Source organism: Grammomys surdaster, unplaced genomic scaffold, assembly GCF_004785775.1.
Source record: "Grammomys surdaster isolate TR1022 unplaced genomic scaffold, NIH_TR_1.0 204, whole genome shotgun sequence".
In the NCBI taxonomy this organism is placed as follows: Eukaryota; Metazoa; Chordata; class Mammalia; order Rodentia; family Muridae; genus Grammomys; species Grammomys surdaster.
The window spans coordinates 1,541,600-1,560,746 of NW_021604649.1; the positions used below are offsets into that span (position 1 = coordinate 1,541,600).

The 19,147-nt window shown below is 47.5% G+C and overlaps 2 protein-coding genes across 2 annotated transcripts; one reads left to right on the forward strand and one right to left on the reverse strand.

Moving 5' to 3' along the window:
- The first annotated feature begins 8,587 nt into the window (after window positions 1-8,587).
- Pcsk1n (proprotein convertase subtilisin/kexin type 1 inhibitor) lies at window positions 8,588-11,848 on the forward strand. Its single transcript, XM_028770845.1, has 3 exons — window positions 8,588-8,736; window positions 10,669-11,123; window positions 11,515-11,848. The coding sequence occupies exons 1-3, from the start codon at window positions 8,623-8,625 to the stop codon at window positions 11,708-11,710; spliced, it is 765 nt and encodes a 254-aa protein (XP_028626678.1). The 5' UTR covers window positions 8,588-8,622; the 3' UTR covers window positions 11,711-11,848.
- A 1,383-nt stretch (window positions 11,849-13,231) lies between these two features.
- On the reverse strand, window positions 13,232-17,617 carry Eras (ES cell expressed Ras). Its single transcript, XM_028770762.1, has 2 exons — window positions 17,478-17,617; window positions 13,232-14,167 (listed from the first exon to the last, which is right to left on the reverse strand). The coding sequence occupies exon 2, from the start codon at window positions 14,130-14,132 to the stop codon at window positions 13,449-13,451; it is 684 nt and encodes a 227-aa protein (XP_028626595.1). The 5' UTR covers window positions 14,133-14,167; window positions 17,478-17,617; the 3' UTR covers window positions 13,232-13,448.
- Between the last annotated feature and the right edge of the window lie 1,530 nt (window positions 17,618-19,147).

Consider the following 19,147-nt stretch of genomic DNA (forward strand, 5'->3'; position numbering starts at 1 on the left):
GTGTGTGTGTGTGTGTGTGTGTGTGTGTGTGTGTGTGTGTGTGTGTGTGTTTTGAAACAGAGCTCCTGTAGTACAGGCAGACCTCTACCTACCTCTGCACCTGTGGATGGCCTCTATCTCCTGGGGATCCCAGCACACCTGGGGATCCCAGCACACCACCCTGGCAAACTGTGTGCAGCTAGGGATAGAAGAGTTCGGGAGTTGGGCAAGCACTGTATCAGCTGTGCTATATCCCAAGCCCCTGAAACTTACTTTAAATCATTTTTAGTGCACTGGTGGAGAGGACATCCAGGGTCTAAGAGTACTAAGCAAGTGCCCTATCTCTGAGTTAAATCCCCAAATGGTTCCTTTATCTACTTTAAGTCTGAACCTTACTTATCTACCCATGGATACTTGAGGTGCTTCCTTTTGTGAACTATTTATAATGCTAATGTGAATAGTCAGATATAATTTTTTTTCAAGAATTCATACATTAATTATGTTTATTAATTTTTAAAAACATATTCAGCTAGAGGTTTGGAGGTGCAACTCAGTGGTAGGTGCTTATCTTACTGGCATGAGACCCCAGGTTTGGATCCCCACAATACAAAAATATAACCGGCTGGACAGTGGTTGTGGACGCCTTTAATCCCAGCACTTGGGAGGCAGAGGCAGGCGGATTTCTGAGTTCGAGGCCAGCCTGGTCTACAGAGTGAGTTCCAGGACAGCCAGTGCTACACACAGAGAAACCCTGTCTCGAAAAACCAAAAAAATAAATAAATAACCAACTGGACTTTGAGATTGTATTTTAATTGTATAGCAGTGCTGAGGGCTTGCCTAGCAAGTGTGAGGCCTGGGTTGGATCCCCTAGCACCACAAAATAATGTGTATCAGTTTGGAAAGGAAGCAGCATTTTGCTCTAGCCCCAGTTGGCCCGGAACTATGTAGCCCTAGCTGGTCTTCTAAAGAAAGGCACTCTTCTGCCTCTGCTTCTCAAGTTATGGAATTACAGGTGTGAGCCACTATTCCTGTCTGACAATATAAAACTGGACACAGCTCAGTGATAGAGTGCTTGTTTAGTAACCTCAAGAATCTGAGTCTGATCCCCAGGGTGCTTGCTCAGCACACACAAACTTAATATTGTGGCCTGGTATGGTGTGTTGCTAACTTGTAATTCCAACTATTTAGGTTAGGAAGGAGCACTACTCGAGTTTGGTAATTTAGTGCCAACCTGGGCAGAATAGCATGAACACTTTTCATTGTTTAAGGGATTTAAAAAATGTTTTACTTGGGGAAGTAGCTGGAGAGAGGGAGCACTGTTTTGTTTTTATTAACTTTACATCCCTTTCACTGCCCCCCTCAGGGTCACCCCTTGCCACAATCCTCCCACTTCCTCCCCTTCTATTCTGAGTGGGTAGAGAGGCTCCCCTGGGTGCTCTTGCACCCTGGTTCATCAAGTCTTTGGGAGGCTAGGGACAACGTCTCCCACTGAGGCCAGACAAGGCAGCCCAGCTAGAAGAATATATCCCACAGACAGGCAACAGTTTTGGGGATAGCCCTTTGTCCAGTTGTTCGGGACCTACATGAAGATCAAGCTGCACATCTACATATGAACAGGGAGGCCTAGGTCCAGCCTGTGTATGTTCTTTGGTTGGTGGTTCAGTCTCTGAGAGCCCCAAGAATCCAGGTTAGTTGACTCTGTTGGTCTTCCTGTGGAGTTCCCATCCCCTTAGAGGCTTCAATCCTTTCTCCTATTCTTCCATAAGAGTCTCCAAGCTCCATCCACTGTTTGGCTGTGGGTGTCTGCATCTGTCTCAGTCAGCTGCTGGGTGGAGCCTCTCAGAGGACAACATGCTCCTGTCTGCAAGCAGAACAGAGCATCATTAATAGTGTCAGGGGTTGGTGTAGGATTAACATAGTGAAAATGGCCATCTTATCAAAAGCAATCTACAGATTCAATGCAATCTCCATCAAAATTCCAACACAATTTTTATAGACTTTTGAAAGAGCAATTCTCAACTTCATATGGGAAAGCAAAAATCCCAGGATAGCCAAAACAATCCTGAATAATAAAAGAACTTCAGGAGGAATCTCCATCCCTGATCTCAAACTGTGCTACAGAGCAAGTAATAAAAACTGTATGGTATTGGTACAGAAACAGACACATTGATCAATGGAATAGAATTGAAGACCCAGAAATAATCCCAATTTTAAAATACGGTAGCCAGGCAGTGGTGGCACATAACTTTAATCCCAGCACTTGGGAGGCAGAGGCAAGTGGATTTCTGAGTTCGAGGCCAGCCTGGTCTACAGAGTGAGTTCCAGGACAGCCAGGGCTACACAGAGAAACCCTGTCTCGAAAACCAAGAAAAAAAAAAAAAACAAAAACAAGAAAGCATCTTCAACAAACTGAAAAACTTCTTTGAGACAAGGGACACTGTCAATAGGACAAAACAGCAGCCTAATACTAGGAAAGGATCTTTACCAACCCTATATCTGACAGAGGGCTAATGTACAAAATTTATAAACAACTCAAGAAGCTAGATACCAACAACCCAAATAACCCAATTTTAAAAATGGAATACAGAGCTGAACAGAGAATTCACAACAGAAGAATCTTGAATGGTAAGAAGCACTTAAAAAGAAGTGTTCAAAGTCCTTAGACATCAGGGAAATGCAAATCAAAATGACCCTGAGATTCCACCTCATACCAGTCAGAATGGGATCTGAGTTTAATAGTATTTGTTGCTGCCGGGCTGTGGTGGCACATGCCTTGAATCCCAGCACTTGGGAGGCAGAGGCAGGCAGATTTCTGAGTTCGAGGCCAGCTTGGTTTACAGAGTGAGTTCCAGGACAGCCAGGGCTACACAAAGAAACCCTGTCTGGAAAAACAAAAAAAAAAAAAAAAGAAAAAGAAAAAAGAAAAAAAAGAGTACTTGTTACTCTTGCAGAGGACCTGGTTTCTGTTCCCAGCACCCACATAATGGCTCACAACTTTCTGTATCTCCAATTCCAGAGGATCTGACCCTCTGTTGACCTTTGCAAGCACTAGGCCTGAATGTGGCACACAGACAGATGTACATGAGCATTCATATACATAATTTTAAAATATTTATTTTATATCTAATTTTGTAGTGTATGTGGGGGGGAGAGAGAGAGAGAAAGAGAGAGAAAGAGAGAGAGAAAGGGTATGTGTGTGTGTGTGAGAGAGAGAGACAGACGTGTGTGTCTACAGAGGCCAGAAGAGGATGTCGAATCCCTTGGAGCTGGAGTTACAGGCAGTTGTGAGCTGCTGGACATGGGAACTGAGCTTCAGTCCTCACAAGAGCAGTGTGTGCTGTTAATTGGCCACCACACCATCTCTCCAGTCCCTTTGAAGAGGTTTTATAAACATATATTAGTTGTGAAAAGTGAAGAACTTATTCTGACATTCCCTGAATGGACTTCCTTTATAGTCACACCTATTACTTCCTGTTTCCACTCTCAGGTCTTCCTTTACTCTCAACGTCCCCACACATACATAGTAGAATTACTTTTTTTTGTAAGAACCCTTTCAAAACAGTTTTCACAATATGTAATTGTTTCATCAAAGTTTTAGGAAATGTCTTTGTTTCACATCATTTTTAAATATTTCAATAAAATTTTAAAAAAACTAGACAACTACAAATCAGTTGTCTATAGATTTGCTTTATCCTAGACATTTTATATGAGTGTAATATGTAGATTTTTTTAAAATAGTCATCTTTAGCTGGGCGGCGGTGGTGGCGCACGCCTTTAATCCCAGCACTTGGGAGGCAGAGGCAGGTGGATTTCTGAGTTCGAGGCCAGCCTGGTCTACAGAGTGAGTTCCAGGACAGCCAGGGCTACACAGAGAAACCCTGTCTCGAAAAAAAAGCAAAACAAAACAACAACAACAAATAGTCATCTTTATTTTATGTGTATGAGTGTACCGCGTGCATTCAGTGCCTGTGGGGACCAGAAGAGGGCACCAGCTTCCCTAGAATTGGAGATACAAATGGCTCTAGTCTCCATGTGCGTCCTCTACAAGGGCAGCAAGTGCTCTTAACTGTGGGCTCATCTCTCTGGCTCCAACATGTAGATTTTTGGGGGGAGGGTTGTTTTGCTTTGGTTTTTGAGACAGGATTTCTCTATGTAGTCCTGACTGTTCTGGAATTTATTTTGTAGACCAGGTTAGCCTCAAACTCGAGATCTGCCTGCCTCTGTCTCCTGAGTGCTTGAGTTAAAGGCGTGCGCCACCACCCAGTTTACACTAGTTTTCTATTACTACAAATCTCAAATTGTAATCAGGACATAGAAGAAACCTTGGGTTCCATCCCCAGGACTAGAAAGCAACAGACCATAGTAAATAGGCAGGGTTTTTTTGTCAGGAGTAAGGGCTTAGGGCTGAGATGGAAAGTTAGGGCTCAATATGGGGAGCATTTGCTTAATATGTGCAAAGCCTTGGGTCCCATTCCCATCCCTCCAGAGAGGGCGAGGGGGAGGGAGGAAGGGAGAAAGAGAAGTCGGGGCTGCTTTAGTTGTGTTTCCTACTAAGATTCTCTCAAACTGAAGTCACAGTGTTTGCTGAGACTACAGTGTCATCTGAGGCATGACCAGGGGAGCAATCACTTCCAAGGTCTTTACAATTATAAACCATATAGAACAGAGAGCTTCAGTTTCCTACTGGATGCCAAATGAAGGGTACCCCTTCACTCCTATAGTCCAGCCAGCAAGCTTCTACCCTTTGCCATTTCAGATGTCACAAGTCACCATGTCCATGGTGGTGCACACCTTTAGTCCCAGCACAGGCAGGGGCAAGTGGATTTCTGACTTTGACCCCAGCTTAGTCTATAAAGAGCAAGTTCCAGGACAGCCAGGGCTACAACAGAGAAACCCTGTCTCAAAAAAAGAAGAAAAAAGAATACCCCAGTAGCTGCTTGCTTTATCAAATGCAGTAAAGTAGTTAGGAGTCTCCTTAGCAGATGGTTATTTCACCTTATCTTTAATATATACATATGTTACATATAACCTGCTACCTGTAGTCACACATACACTCGATGGGAGTACATTATGTAAAAGATGTGAACACCAAGAGGTGGGGGAAATGGAAACCATCTCAAGTGTGTGTCTGTTATATTGGTGTTGAATCATTAGGTCCATAAAGAAATATACTTTTTTGTATGTGATTTGAGGCAGAGTCTCCCTGTGCAGCTCTGACTGGCCTTGCTCTTATGTAGCCCTAACTAGCCATAGACTTGCAACAGCACCAGTCCTTCTCCCTCAGCCTTCCAAGTGCTGGGATACAGCTGTGTACTACTGACCCAGACTTTCTTTCTTTTCTTTTTCTCTCTCTTTTTTTTTGTTTGTATTTTGAGACAGGGTTTCTCTGTGTGGCCCTGGCTGTCCTGGAACTCACTCTGTAGACCAGGCTGGTCTCGAACTCAGAAATCTGCCTGCCTCTGCTTCCCAAGCGCTGGGATTAAAGGCGTGCGCCACCACCGCCCAGAGAGCCAGACTTCCATAAAAGTAGCCAGGAAAGGATTTGCAATGTGACGTTATCTGTGATCCTGGAAACATACAGGCAAATCAATGGGTTAGATCTGCCCTAGGCCATAGAGATGTATCTTTCTTTTGCCCACTTTTGTTTTTTCTTTTAGACAGGGTCTTGTGTACACTCTAGGCTAGACTGAAACTCACTATCCTGCCTCAGCTTCCCAAGCACTGGAATTATGAGTGGACCAGTGGGACTGGCTCTTTTCTTCACTTTTATTATTTATTTTATTTGTTTTTAGTAATTTTTTTTTGAGATACAATCTTTCTGTGTAGCATTGGCTGACCTGAAACTCTCTGTAGACCAGGCTGGCCTTGAACTCACAAGGCTCATCCCACTTCTGCCACCATGCCTGGCTTTCCTTCACAGTTAATCTATGCCATGTCATCATATATTGTTTTAAATTTTTCATTTTAATTTTTCTCTTTAGTTTCAATTCTAAATGAAAATCTATAATTTCCTTCTGATTATCGCAGCAGTGTGTATTAATCATAACTTTATTTTTCAGATAACTGTACATTAGCAGTCACTGGTTCTGTATCCAGAAAGAAGCACTGTCAGCATTGCCGTCTCCAATTTTTCCCCCTTTGGGATACAGGCTGATTTTATCAGCATCTTCTGGGTCTTCTTCTTTTATTTGCTGCTAGTGTTCAAATCCAGCAATAGATATACTCTACCAGTGAACTACATTTCCAGCCTCTGATGGACCATTCCAGTGTTTGGGTTTTTGTGGTTGCTGTTTGGTTTTTTGTTTGTTTGTTTGTTTGTTTTTGTTTTTTTTTTTGTTTTTTCGAGTCAGGGTTTCTCTGTGTAGCCCTGGCTGTCCTGGAACTCACTCTGTAGAGCAGGCTAGCCTCGAACTCTCGAACTCAGAGATCCGCCTGCCTCTGCCTCCCAAGTGCTGGAATTAAAGGCGTGCGCCACCACCACCCGGCCCTTTTTTTAAAGAGATTTTTTTTAAGATTTTTTTTTTTTTTTTTTGGTTTTTTGAGACAGGGTTTCTCTGTGTAGTCCTGGCTGTCCTGGAACTCACTCTGTAGACCAGGCTGGCCTCGAACTCAGAAATTCGCCTGCCTCTGCCTCCCAAGTGCTGGGATTAAAGACGTGCACCACCACCGCCCGGCAAGATTTATTTTTTTATTTTATTTATGAGTACACTGTCGCTGTTTTCGGACACACCAGAAGAGGGCATCGGATCCCATTACAGATGGTTGTGAGCCACCATGTGGTTGCTGGGATTTGAACTCAGGACCTCTGGAAGAGCAGTCAGTGCTCTTAACCGCTGAGCCATCTCTCCAGCCCCTATTTGGTTGTTCTTGAAGACATGGTTTCTCTTTGTAGCCCAGACTACTTTGGAACTCTCTATGTAGACCAGGTTGACCAGGAACTCAATAGAGATCTGCCTGCTTCTGCCTTCTGAGTGCTGGGATTAAAGGCCTGTGATAGCATGACCAGCTGATGATTTGTTTTATTTATTTGTTTTATTTCTATGGTTATGGGGTGTACTCCAGGGCCCCAAGCATGAATGTGCTCTACGAATAATCAACGTATCTCTACCTCTCCTTATTTGTTTGAGACATTATCTACCCGCTATATATCCTTGGCTGCCCTTGAACTCCCTGTGTGGCCCAAGCTGGCCTTAAACTTACGATCCTCCTGCCTTTGTCTTCCTGGTGCCAAGGTTACAGGAATGTGCCAACCATACTTGGTTGGGGACACTTTGTCTCTTCCTATGGTGGTGGCATGGAACTCTTGTTTGTGCTGAACACGTGCTTTACCACAGAGCTTGGTCTTCTGTCTCCAGCCTACTTTCTTCTTGCCCTACTGGGGATGCATGCTGGGCAAGAACCCTATGATGGAGCTACCCACTTTCTAGTTTTTATTTTGAGATAGGATCGCATTATATTGTACAGGCTGGCCTTAAACTATTTCTGCGTTTATGCTGGTTTAGAACCTGCTTTGTGCAGGGGACACAGTGTTTTAAGCCTTTAATCTCAGCCCTCAGGAGGCAGAGACCCGCAAATCTCTATCAGTTCAAGGCCAGTCTTGACTACGTAGTAAGTTCCTGGACAGCCAGGGCTATGTAGAGAGAACCTGTCCAAAAAGAAAAAAGAAAAAATAGAAAGAAAGAAAGAAAGAAAGAAAGAAAGAAAGAAAGAAAGAAAGACAAAAGAAAAGAAACCTACATCATAGATAAGGACAGTGTCACCACACCCAGTTTATGAGGTGCCCAGAATCAAATCTAGGGCTTTGTATATGCTAGGCAAAAACTGTACCAGATTAACTACATCCCTAGACTGTTGAACTAGATGTAATCCAGACAGGCCTTGAATTTGAGATCCTTCTCCCTTAACCTCCCAAGTGGTTGGGATGACAGGCCTGAGCCATCAGGCCTGGCTCTCTCAACCTTTTGTTGTATCATGTTTTTTTTTTTTTAACGTATTTACTTATTTGTTGTGTGTGAGTAGGGGTGCACATTTGCCACGGCATACCTGTGGAAACAGGAGCACAGTGACAGGAAAGGACCATTAGTGAGCTCCTGCTCAACATCACGCCTATACAGCTTGCAGTTGCTAGTGATAGCTTTAGTCAGGCACGAGGCTAATCCATAACAATACGAACTGAGCTCGCCATTGCCACGTCATCTGGATCCATTTCTCTGTGAACATCGTGGTCCACGGCATTCAGCCAGTAATTGTTTATCCATCAAACAGAGTATAGTCTGTTGTCTCCCCAAGGACAGAGACCAGAGCCTTATTTCAGCCCACTGAGTCAATTTCCCCGTGTCTGTCTGGTAATTCGACAGCAAGGTCTATTGCCCTAGCAACTGCCCTTATACTGCCATGGCAACCGCCAGTGCAGACTTCTGTTCTCCACTTTGCCCCTTGGACATCTCCATGGCGATGCGCAGGATGAAGAGAAGGCCAGAGCCCTAATTCTGCGCCTGCGTAGAGTGGGAGACGGGGGGAGGGGGCGGGGGGGGCAGGCTCCTGGATGTGCGCAGCCGCAGACCGCCGCGGCTGTGCCTAATACCCATCGCTGCGCACTTGACAGCCAGTCCGCCCGTCCGGAGCCCGGCTCGTTGGGGCAGCATGGCGGGGTCGCCGCTGCTCTGCGGGCCGAGGGCCGGGGGCGTCGGCGTTTTGGTGCTGCTGCTCTTGGGCCTTCTGAGGCTGCCCCCCACCCTGTCAGCGAGGCCCGTGAAGGTGCGACCCCAGTCAGCAGGGGGTGGGGGTGGGGTGGGGAAGAAGATGGGGAAAAGTGTTGGTGAGGCATTTTTGCCAGTATGCGCATAAAGCTTGGCAAGGGTGGCTTGGGCTGCAGCTGACAGCCCCCCGCGCAGGCCAGGCGCAGTTTCAGGGTGTGAGGATGATGTTGCTCAGGGCTCGCTCGGCCAGCAGACGCACCCTGCCCATCCCTCAGCATCCGGGGCCTGGCCTGATCTCGATCCGCGAGTGGCCTGTGGAGCTGTCTGTGGCACTAGGGTATATTCAGAAAAGCTATCTAAGCCTGTGATGTGATGACCGAGGTGTACAGGTATTGTGTCCTTTCAGTGTGTCCTTTGGTTTGACTGCCCCTGAACGCCCGCCCTACAATACTGGAGAAGCCTCTGTTTGACTTTTTGCGGGCCTGGATGGTACCGTGTGTATATTTGTGAATTCTTATGGGTGATGACGTAGTACATGGGCGTATCTTTCTGTGTAGTTGTGTATTTCTGTGTTCGTTTGTTTTCATCTTGGAAGGAGTGGTCCTTGTACCTTGGGGTACATATTTCATGGTGGCTTGGACAGACTGAGTGCTTGGGTTCTTCTGTGTGCAGCCCTGAGACAGTTTCCTTTTTGCTTCCTTGTGGAGCTGTGTCATTGAAGGGAAAGAAGCCATGATGTCTCTGCATTTTGTTTTTAAAGGTGATGCGTGCCCTTGCACCTGGGTTGCTCAGAGAGTGTAACTGAAGATCATTTCTCCAACAGGAACATGCACACAGGCACGAAGAAAAGACCACTTCTATGCAGTTCCTTGAAGTGGCTATGGCAGTGTTGGGTTGGGTTGCATGTGTGATGGGTGATTTCCCCTGGTGCTGAGGGCGTGGATGCTGATCAAGGGCTCTTCAAAGCTGTCTAGAGCACAGAGGATTTTAAAAACCATTCCCTAGCCTCGCCCCCTCCATAGACATCACCTCCTATATTCTGCCCATTGATCCCATACTTTTATTTGCAGCGTATCTTTAAACAACCCATTGTTTCGTTCCTCCAGCTTTTGGAACATACGAGAAATGAAATCAATCTGCTCTCTGGCATCTGCTTTCTGGCGGTCACTAGGGGTCACTAAGAAGTCCTTGGTTTTGATAGACTTAGGCCCTCTGCAGTGGGATTCTAGAATTTATTTGTCTTTGTGTGTGTGTGAGATTCATTTATATTGAAGTGTACTGTTATAGTTCATTTATTGGTGCACAATATCATCTCCTATGTGTGTTTCATGAGTATCCTAGTATGTCATTGTTTATTTCCGCGCTGTTCTTTCCTTCCCCCTACTTTTTTGCTATGATAAAATGCTGCTCTGATGGTTCAAGACTTTACATCCTGTAAGCTACGTAACACCTTAGGACCCGGACACACAACCCATTCTTCTGAGACACACACAATTTCCCTTTCAAAATTATTTTTGCAAAAAAAATTTTTTTGTTTTGTTTCTCGAGATAGGATTTCCCTGTACGGCCCAGGCTGGCCTGAAAGTCAGGGATCTTGCCTGTGGAGGCTGGGATTAAAGGTGTGAATTCCCCCCCCCACACCTGGCTTATTTTTGCAAGTTTAAAATGTTTTAGTGTTATTCGAAACCTGGCATCTGCCCCACTCCCATGCCCCCCCCAAAAAAAAATGAAGAAGAGAAAAGAAACTAACAACGTGGCATCCAGAGGACTCAGGACAAGTTCTGAGATTGTGTAAATCCTAGAGGTATTCTAGTGGTCCGAAGTGCCCTTGGAGATATTTAGGGGGTTTCACCTTAGACACGATAGAATTTTGGAAGGGTCCAGTGAATGAAGTGGTCATTGAAAATCCATGGAGCCCCACCCCTAGCTGGGCATCTCTGGCCAGAGGGACAATGACGGTATTTTTTCCCTCCATCTCATCTTCCCGCAGGAGCCCTGGGGTCTGGGTGCAGCATCCGAGCCGAGCGCTCCCCTCCGCTTGCGTCGGGCCGTGCCCCGAGGAGAGGCGGCGGGTGCGGTGCAGGAGCTGGCGCGGGCGCTGGCGCACCTACTGGAGGCCGAGAGACAGGAACGCGCGCGTGCCGAGGCGCAGGAGGCCGAGGACCAGCAGGCCCGTGTCCTGGCGCAGCTGTTGCGTGCCTGGGGCTCCCCTCGTGCCTCGGACCCGCCCTTGGCCCCGGACGACGACCCAGACGCTCCCGCTGCACAGCTCGCCCGTGCTCTGCTCCGAGCTCGCCTAGACCCGGCCGCCCTGGCGGCCCAGCTTGTCCCCGCCCCTGCAGCTGCGCAGCGACCCCGGCCCCCAGTGTATGACGATGGCCCCACCGGCCCAGACGTCGAGGATGCCGGCGACGAGACTCCTGACGTGGACCCTGAGCTGCTGAGGTGCGGGGACCCGGGGGGAGGGAGGGCAAGGGCTGCAGGACCTGCTTCACGTGCTGGGGGCAAAATCACCAAAGCGCTGCGCTGGAGCCTGAGCAGGGAGGTCGTGGGTCCTGAGTACAGGGGAATGGTAGCCCATGGACCCCTGACTGGTGGGACAATACAGGAGTAGGGCTCCCCGGGTGGGTGGATCGGTTTCTGCCTGGAGTGGCCATTGTGGCAGGAAGTTTCTGGAATGGAAGGCCGGGACCTCTGATTTCCCCCAGAAAGTAATGGTGAGTTCCGCAGGCTCGAGTGACAACTGCAAGCCCTACGGGATTTACAGAGTTGCCCTGTCTGGGTTCTGAACCACAACAGTGACAATGCGTCCTCCTCACTCCACTTCTCCATGCAGGTACTTGCTAGGGCGGATCCTCACCGGAAGTTCGGAGCCAGAGACTGCTCCTGCCCCGCGCCGCCTCCGCCGATCTGTAGACCAGGATGCGGGTCCCCAGGTGCCTCCTGAGAACGTACTGGGGGCTCTGCTACGCGTCAAACGCCTGGAGAACCCCTCGCCCCAGGCGCCGGCACGCCGCCTCCTGCCTCCCTGAGCGCTGCTGCATCCTGCACGGCCTGGAACCCAGGAGCGCCCCAGCAACCCTGACTCCCTGCCAGCACGTCCACGGCTGCTTACCCCGGCAACCTCCCATCCCCTGAGCCCTCAATAAATGCAATCTATAGCAACTGTTTGTCTGAGCGGCGTGTACTGGGGCCGGTGGGTGACAACGATAGATAGTGGCTGTCCTTGGAGGACAGCACAGTAGCTGTTGGGGTCCTGTACTAACAAGGAATACAGGCCTGCCTACTCTGCTTTGCAGGACTCACCAAGTGCCTAGGCTTCACTGAGGTAGGTTCCCTGGGAGACTCTGTGGTCACTTTCAGTGTTTGCCAGGGGTCCACGGCACTAAAGGCCAAGGGGCTATGGCTACACTTGTTGCCCAGCAGGACCAGGCTTGTTGTGAGGGCCCCAGGTGGATCAGAGCTAGCTAGCCCAGACATCCAACACTGACTGTATCAACAACTACCAAGTTCTGCTTACACAGGGCTCTAGTCACTCCAACCATGGTCTTTGCCCTGGCTACTTGTTCTGTCCTCGATATGTGCAAGTTTTTTGCACAAATGTCACTTCATAGCCTTTTGTTAACCTTCCTATCACTGTCTTCTGTCGTACAAGGATGAAGGTTGTTTTCTTTTGAGGTGTCTTCTTTACATTCCTTGTATCCAAAACACAGTTGGGCAGTTCCTCAAGTTTTTTTTTTCTATTTTTTTAAAAAAAATTGAATACCTGGTCTTCCTGTGTGTAATCCTGGCCGTCCTGAAACTCACTCTGCAGACCAGGCTGGCCTCAAACTCAGAGAGATCCACCTACCTGCCTGCTTCCCTGAGAGCTGGGAATTAAAGGTGACTGCCACACCTGGCTCTTTCTTTTTTAAAATACTCTTAACCGCTGCTGGGCGTGGTGGCACAGGTCTTAATCCCGGCACTCAGGAGGGAGGCAGCAGTAGGGGAATCTCTGTGCCTTAAAGGCCAGCCTGGTCTACAAAGTGAGTACCAGGAGAAAAAAAAAATCCTAACTGCTGAGCCTTCAACTTTGTTTTCCTTTTGGAGTCTCACTATAGCTCTGGTTATCCTGAAACTCACTATACAAACCAGGCTGACACCAAACTCCTACCTGATCGCTCTTCCTGTCTCCACCTCTGGTGCTGCTGATATTACAGGTGTGTGCTGCTAACATGCTCATGTCCCCCAACTCCTTTAATGAAAGCATTCTTGAAGCATTCTTCCCCCCCACCCCAACATCACACTTAGTGCTGTGTGGAGTGCACATACCTGCAGTATCAAGTAGGGACATGATCAATCAGGAGGGGTTCAGTATCAGCCTGGGCTACGGGAGATCCTGTCTCAAAACAAGGCAAACCAAACTTGGCAGTGGTGGCCCATTTTATTCCAGGATTCAGGAGGCAAGGGCAGGAAGATCTCTTGAGTTTCAGGCAAGACTACATAGTAAGAACCTGTCTCAAAAAAAAAAAAAAAAAGGAAGGAAGGAAGGAAGGAAGGAAGAAAAGGACTTAGTACAGAGGAAGCTTTGAATCCTGAGAACATTTATTTAATTTTGCATAGAGTTTCACAGAACACAGCCAATGAGGGGCACTCCACGTTACCACCTAACTCCTCACCAAACAATAAAAAGGTGTCCGTGGTAACTTATTTGATCGGGGAGGGGAATCTTATGACAAGGGAACTGTCACCTTGACATGAGATAAGGGTCAATTTGCTTGACTAAGGTCTTCAGGCTACAGAGCAGCCACAGCTACACACAGTTTTGTGGTGTCGGGTCTTCTTGCTTGACTCAGCCACGGCCTCCTGTGCTCTCTGAATCTCATGGACAAGCAAAGCAAAGGCTTCCTCGACACCTTGCCGTGTCTTGGCTGAGGTCTTCACTAAGGGGGCTCCCAACTTGTGAGCAAGGACTGCTGCGGCAGCGTGAGCATCTCCAGCAGTGGTCACCAGGTCACACTTGTTGCCCACCAGTACCAGAGGCTGCTTGTGGTGAGGGTTCCAAGTGGACCATATCTGCTGCAGCTGGTCCAGAGACGAGGGGTCATCAAGAGCAAAGACGCCCAGCACACCATCACCCGCTGCCAAGCACTGGTCACGGAGAGCCCGGTGAATATCCTGCCCAGCTGTATCCAGCACATTTAGAATGTAGCCTCCGTTGTCCAGGGCCACTTCTTTCCAGTAGGAATCCTGGATAGTGGGGTCATGGTCTTTCACGAAGCAGTGGTGGGTCATCTGGATCGTGAGAGCACTTTTACCAACACCACTTGCACCCACCACCACTGCCTTGTACTCAGGTAGCTGCCTGCCAGCATCTTTGCATTGTGCCCAAGCCTCGTGGCTTTCCTCTGGGGATCTGGGGCACTGTGTGCTGGAGCTCAGGTCCAAGATGCTAGACTTTGTTGGCAACGCCATTCCCCAGCAGCAGGAAGAGGTGTAAACAGCAGGTGCTGAGAGTGGGAAATCAGGTGAGACAGACTGGAAGAAAGGAGACCCCAGGTGTCATTGAATCAACATGGTTAAGTAAATACTGTTTGCTCCTTATTTTGGTGTGGGGGGAGACAAGGTCTTAACCTGTAGCTTTGGCTTGCTTGGAATTTGTCCTGGTCAGGCTGACCTTAAAGTTTCGGCAATCCCCCTGCCTCTGTCTTCACAGTGCTAGAATTATGGGTGTGTGCCACCATGCTCCGCTACCCTGTTCTTTTAGAGATAGAGGCAGAGTTTTTCTTTTGACAAGCCTAGGGATCGAACCCACAGCTTCTAACATTAAGCTACTCCTTCAACACCAAGCAGGGCTATTTTTTTTCACGTGTTTTTTTCACACACACTTTTTAAATTACAAATAACTTTTAAATTACATTCATTTTGCACATGGGAGGGTTAGATTTGGGTTGATGGAGGCAAGTTAACCCTTCCGGGGGTGGGGTTGTGCAAGTATGCCATAGCATTTGTATGAAGGTCAAAGGACAACCGATGGGAGTTGGCTCTCTTCTATGGTAGTAAAGGAGTCAGATTTGGTGGCAAACACCTTTATCTCGGAACCATCTTGCCTGTCATGGGATTTTTCAAGGGCGCCTATTGATATTAACATGTACCCCATGAAGTCCACCCTGTTAAAAAGTGTGATTCGGTGAACTTTGAAATGTCCATGAGTTGTGTTATCATCACTATAGCTGAATTTGAGGAAGTTTTACAAATTTTGAACATCTTTATCTCCTGGAAAAGAATCTCTATGTTTGGGCTGATTGCTCTTCCAGAGGTCCTGAGTTCAATTCCCAGCAACCACATGGTGGCTTCACAACCATCTGAAATGGGATCTGATGTCTTCTTCTGGTGTGTCTGAAGACAGCTACGATGTATTCATATACATAAAATAAATATTTTTAAAAAAGAATCTCTATGTTCCTTAGCATCTCCACTGCACAAGGAGAGTGGGATTTGTCTTTGAACTCCAGGTTGGCACAGTAGTGCCTGTCTGCTGATTGGCTGCTTGGAACTTTCCCACCCAAGGGGTTTATGTCCTAAAAGAACAGCGTAATGTAGAAAGAGAACATGGCTGAAGATGGCATCTTGCTTAGCATGCACGGAGCCCCAAGTTCAATCCTCAACACCTCAAAAACAGCAGGGTGGCTCACATCTATAGTTCCAGGCTTCAGGTGTGTGTGTGTGAGGGGAAAAGATCTGAAGTTCAAGGTCACCCTTAGTTACATAACAAGTTGGAAGCCAGATCCTATCTCAAAGGGGGTAAAAAAAAAGCAAAACAAATCAGACAGTCTAGCAACCACCTATTATAAACAGGGACACGGAGATACACAAAGGTAAATCAAAATTGGAGGTGCTGAGCAGGGGTAGTGCTTATCTAGGGTGCACTGAGTTCCGGTTTCAATCCTCAGTAAGACATAAAATCAGGCACAGGACCGGCAAGATGGCTCAGAGGGTAATAATGATAAATAAAAATAATAAATTAAAATATTAAATATAATAAGAAATAACGATTATAATAGCCTGAGTTCTTTTGCTAGATTTCACGGTCATGCACAGGCTTATTTCGACACTTGCGAAGTAGAGATAGGTGAATCTTTGTGAGTTGCAGGCCAGCCAGGGCTAAATATTAGGACTTTTATTCAAAAAACCAAAACCAACAGCAGCAACAAAAACCTCAAAACAACCCCGCCCCCAACAAAAGCAATCGGAACTGCTGTGAACCGAATACCATTTTATGTTCTATTCCACACTCTGTAATCTCACCTTGTTTGGTGCCAGATAACAAGTTCTTAAGGTTAGGGATTTTATTATTTAATCTTAGCTAACTTTCTTAAAATTCTCCCTGTATGCCAGCATTGTGATGTGGCCCAGAACAAAACAGAGTCAACTCCAGGGGCCTTCTTGAAAAGAGAGACAATAAATATGGTAAGTAAGCAAATTATCTTGCATAGTAGAAGAGAGTTAGGCACACAACAGGTGCTCAATTTGTGTTAGCTAGTAATAGCAAGTCATTAACTCACTGAATGCACCCCCATATCCTGTTTTCACTAAAAAAAAAGGGGGGGGAGAAACAGCGGGAGGAGCCGCAGTTCAGGGGCAGGTAGTGGGTTGGGGTCCCGAGGAGATTCGGCTGAGTTTAGGAGAATGAGGCGTGGTGGGGGTTGGGGGAAGGTTTCAGGTGGAGGGACCCTCAGAAAGTACTTGCCCACAAAGCGGTAAAGGTGAGGAGAGAAATGAACAAAGAATAGAACATTGGAGTACCCCAGTGTTTGGGGACACAGAGCGGGAAGAGTCTCTGGAGGCTTGATCAGAGAAAGGATGAGGGCCGGGTAGTAGAAGAATCCAGGGGCGGGTGGGGGTGGCAGTAGAACGGGTGGAAAGGAGAGAAAAGTCAGGTTCGGATATCCCTTTCAAGATAGAAAGAAGGACTCTTAAATTTGTGACTAGAACAGCTGCAAATCTGAGGGTGCTATGATCGGAGGTGGGGATAAATACGAGATCACCTCCCTAAGGCGCTGGCGGTTTCAGTAGCCTGAGAGAGGCTGAGTGAGCCCTCAGTATGGCCACACTAAACCTCATCTTTGTAACACCCGAGGGAGGCTGGGGGCTATAGACTCCTTGTCCTTTATTCACAAGGAATAAGGGAAAAGTGAGGGGACCAGCTCCAGGCAGGCATGGTACAGACACCACAAAACGGCCCCTCAGCTTTCTGCTCAAGTTACAGAGCCCCTAACTATGTGGAGTACTGCTGGAGCACACCCAAAGAGTTCAGGGGACCTTGTAGTTTTGAGCGGCTTGAATCAGTTTTCTGGACTTAAATCTCCGACCCAGGAAGGCAGGAGCCCCAGGAAGGCAGGCGCCTAGGACGGCAAGCAGAAGCAGGCTGGGCACGTAGGGTCAAAGGAAAGGGTACAGAGTCGCTCCAAATAAGAGACCCTGTAGCCTCCTTCTTGGGGTTAGCTTGGACAACTCGCCTGGTCTCTGTGCTTTTCTGTGTCAGAGTCAGGTGAGGTGTAAGGCTCGGAAGTGGAGAAGCGTAAGGGTAACCCTAATCTGTTCCCGTGTTCCTCCACTTCGGACTCAAGTTAGATCGGCGGCCCCGGTGCTCCTTTCTCCTCTCCCCACCTCGAGAAAGTCTGCGTCCCACTTAGCGCTAGCACTCAAGTGAGCTGAGTGTGAGGCTCACTCCCTGCCCAAGGCAACGATGAGGAAGGTGTTCCTGGAATCTGGCGCCTAGAAAGATGTCTGGCCCAGGAATGCCAGAGCCCTGCTTACCTGTGTTCCCAGGAGTAGCAGTCTGCTGAGGGGCAGCAGGCGGATCTAACCGGACAGTTGGGGGTTAGGATGCTCCTTATCCCCAGTGGCAGCAGAGGGCGGAGATGTGAGCTTGCCCCCTCCCACCTGCCCGACCCCTGACCCCCCACCCCCACCCTGCTCGCCTTTCCCTTCACCCAGCGCACAATGTAAGAGCAAATGTGGGCGGGACTTCCACCTGCCCCTCTCTACACAGCCCACCCCCTCTGCCCCGCCCCTCCTTCGCCTGAACTGCAGTAAGGTTGGTTCCGCTTGGGCCATTTGTGTATAGCACTGTGTAGGATTTGACCTGGAAGACCCCACTTTGGAGTGTATAGTGCTGTGTCAGGATTTGATCTGGAAGACCACATTTTGGAAACCATTTTGTGAGTGTTTTTTGATTCAGGGAATTTATACAACTTCAGCTGGGTTTCTGGGTATCTATAAGGTAGGTTGGGTGCATCCTGAAACAGATGCAAAGGAAGGGCTATTTTGTGAGAACAGAAAGAACTTATCTGAGGCAGAAGTGCAAGTTATAAATCCCTCAGACTCTCTTGCAGCTATGATAATCACAAGCTAGAATTCTGACCAATGACATGTAAAATGGAACATCTGTAGTGCTTCCCCAAAGGGACTGGACTGGGTTTAGACATTGGTAGTGCTTGCTAGGCATGCAGGCACTGCCTAAAATATATAAGTAGCATCCTCCTGCAATCTCAGCATTAGGGAAGTGGGTCAAAAGTACAAGGTCAGGGCTGGAGAGATGGTTCAATGGTTAAGAGCACTTGCTCTTCCACAGGACCCAGGTTAGATTTCTACTCCAGTTTGAGAGCATCTGTCATCCTCTTCTGGCCTCTGTGGCATTAGACATGTATATGGTGCAAATACATACATGCAGACAAAACACTCATACAAATAAAGAAAAGATGTAGATGGTCTGAGTTCAAAGTTGGCCTGATTTATATGAGGCCCTATCTAAAAGGGTGGGAGGAGATGCCCTCCCTCTTTTTGATTAGGTGAGTCTCTGGGATGAGAAAGTAGCAATCAACAAAATCCCTAATCAGCCAAAGCAATTTTCATGATGTGGAATAAATTTCTAGAAAAGCCCTCCAATTATCCAACTCTGGTTAATGGCAGTGCATTTTCTCTCAGGATGCCACCCATAACCACTACACCCTGAAGTTAAAACTGAGCTCATCCTTACCCTCCCCAAACAAATCAATAAGGTCGATGGAGAAACAGGCCCAGGGAGGCTACTTTCTGGTAGTTTTCATGTCTTCTTACCAAGTACTTCTGACTGCCTATGACTAATGTAGACCAGGCTGGCCTTGAATTCAAGAGTTCCAACTGCCTTTGCCTTCCAAGGTTGGTGATAAAAGGCATGTACCAGGGCTGGAGAGATGGCTCAGTGGTTAAGAACACTGACTGCTCTTCCAGAGGTCCTGAGTTCAATTCCCAGCAACCACATTTTGGCTCACAACCATCTGTAATGGGATCTGATGAACTCTTCTAGTGTGTGTCTGAAGACAGTGATGGTGTACTCATATGCATAAAATAAATAAATCTAAAAAAAAAAGGCATGCACCACCATGCCTGGTGAGACTCTTTATTTCTATGGTGGGTATTCATTTTCTCAAGAATCCAATCTAATC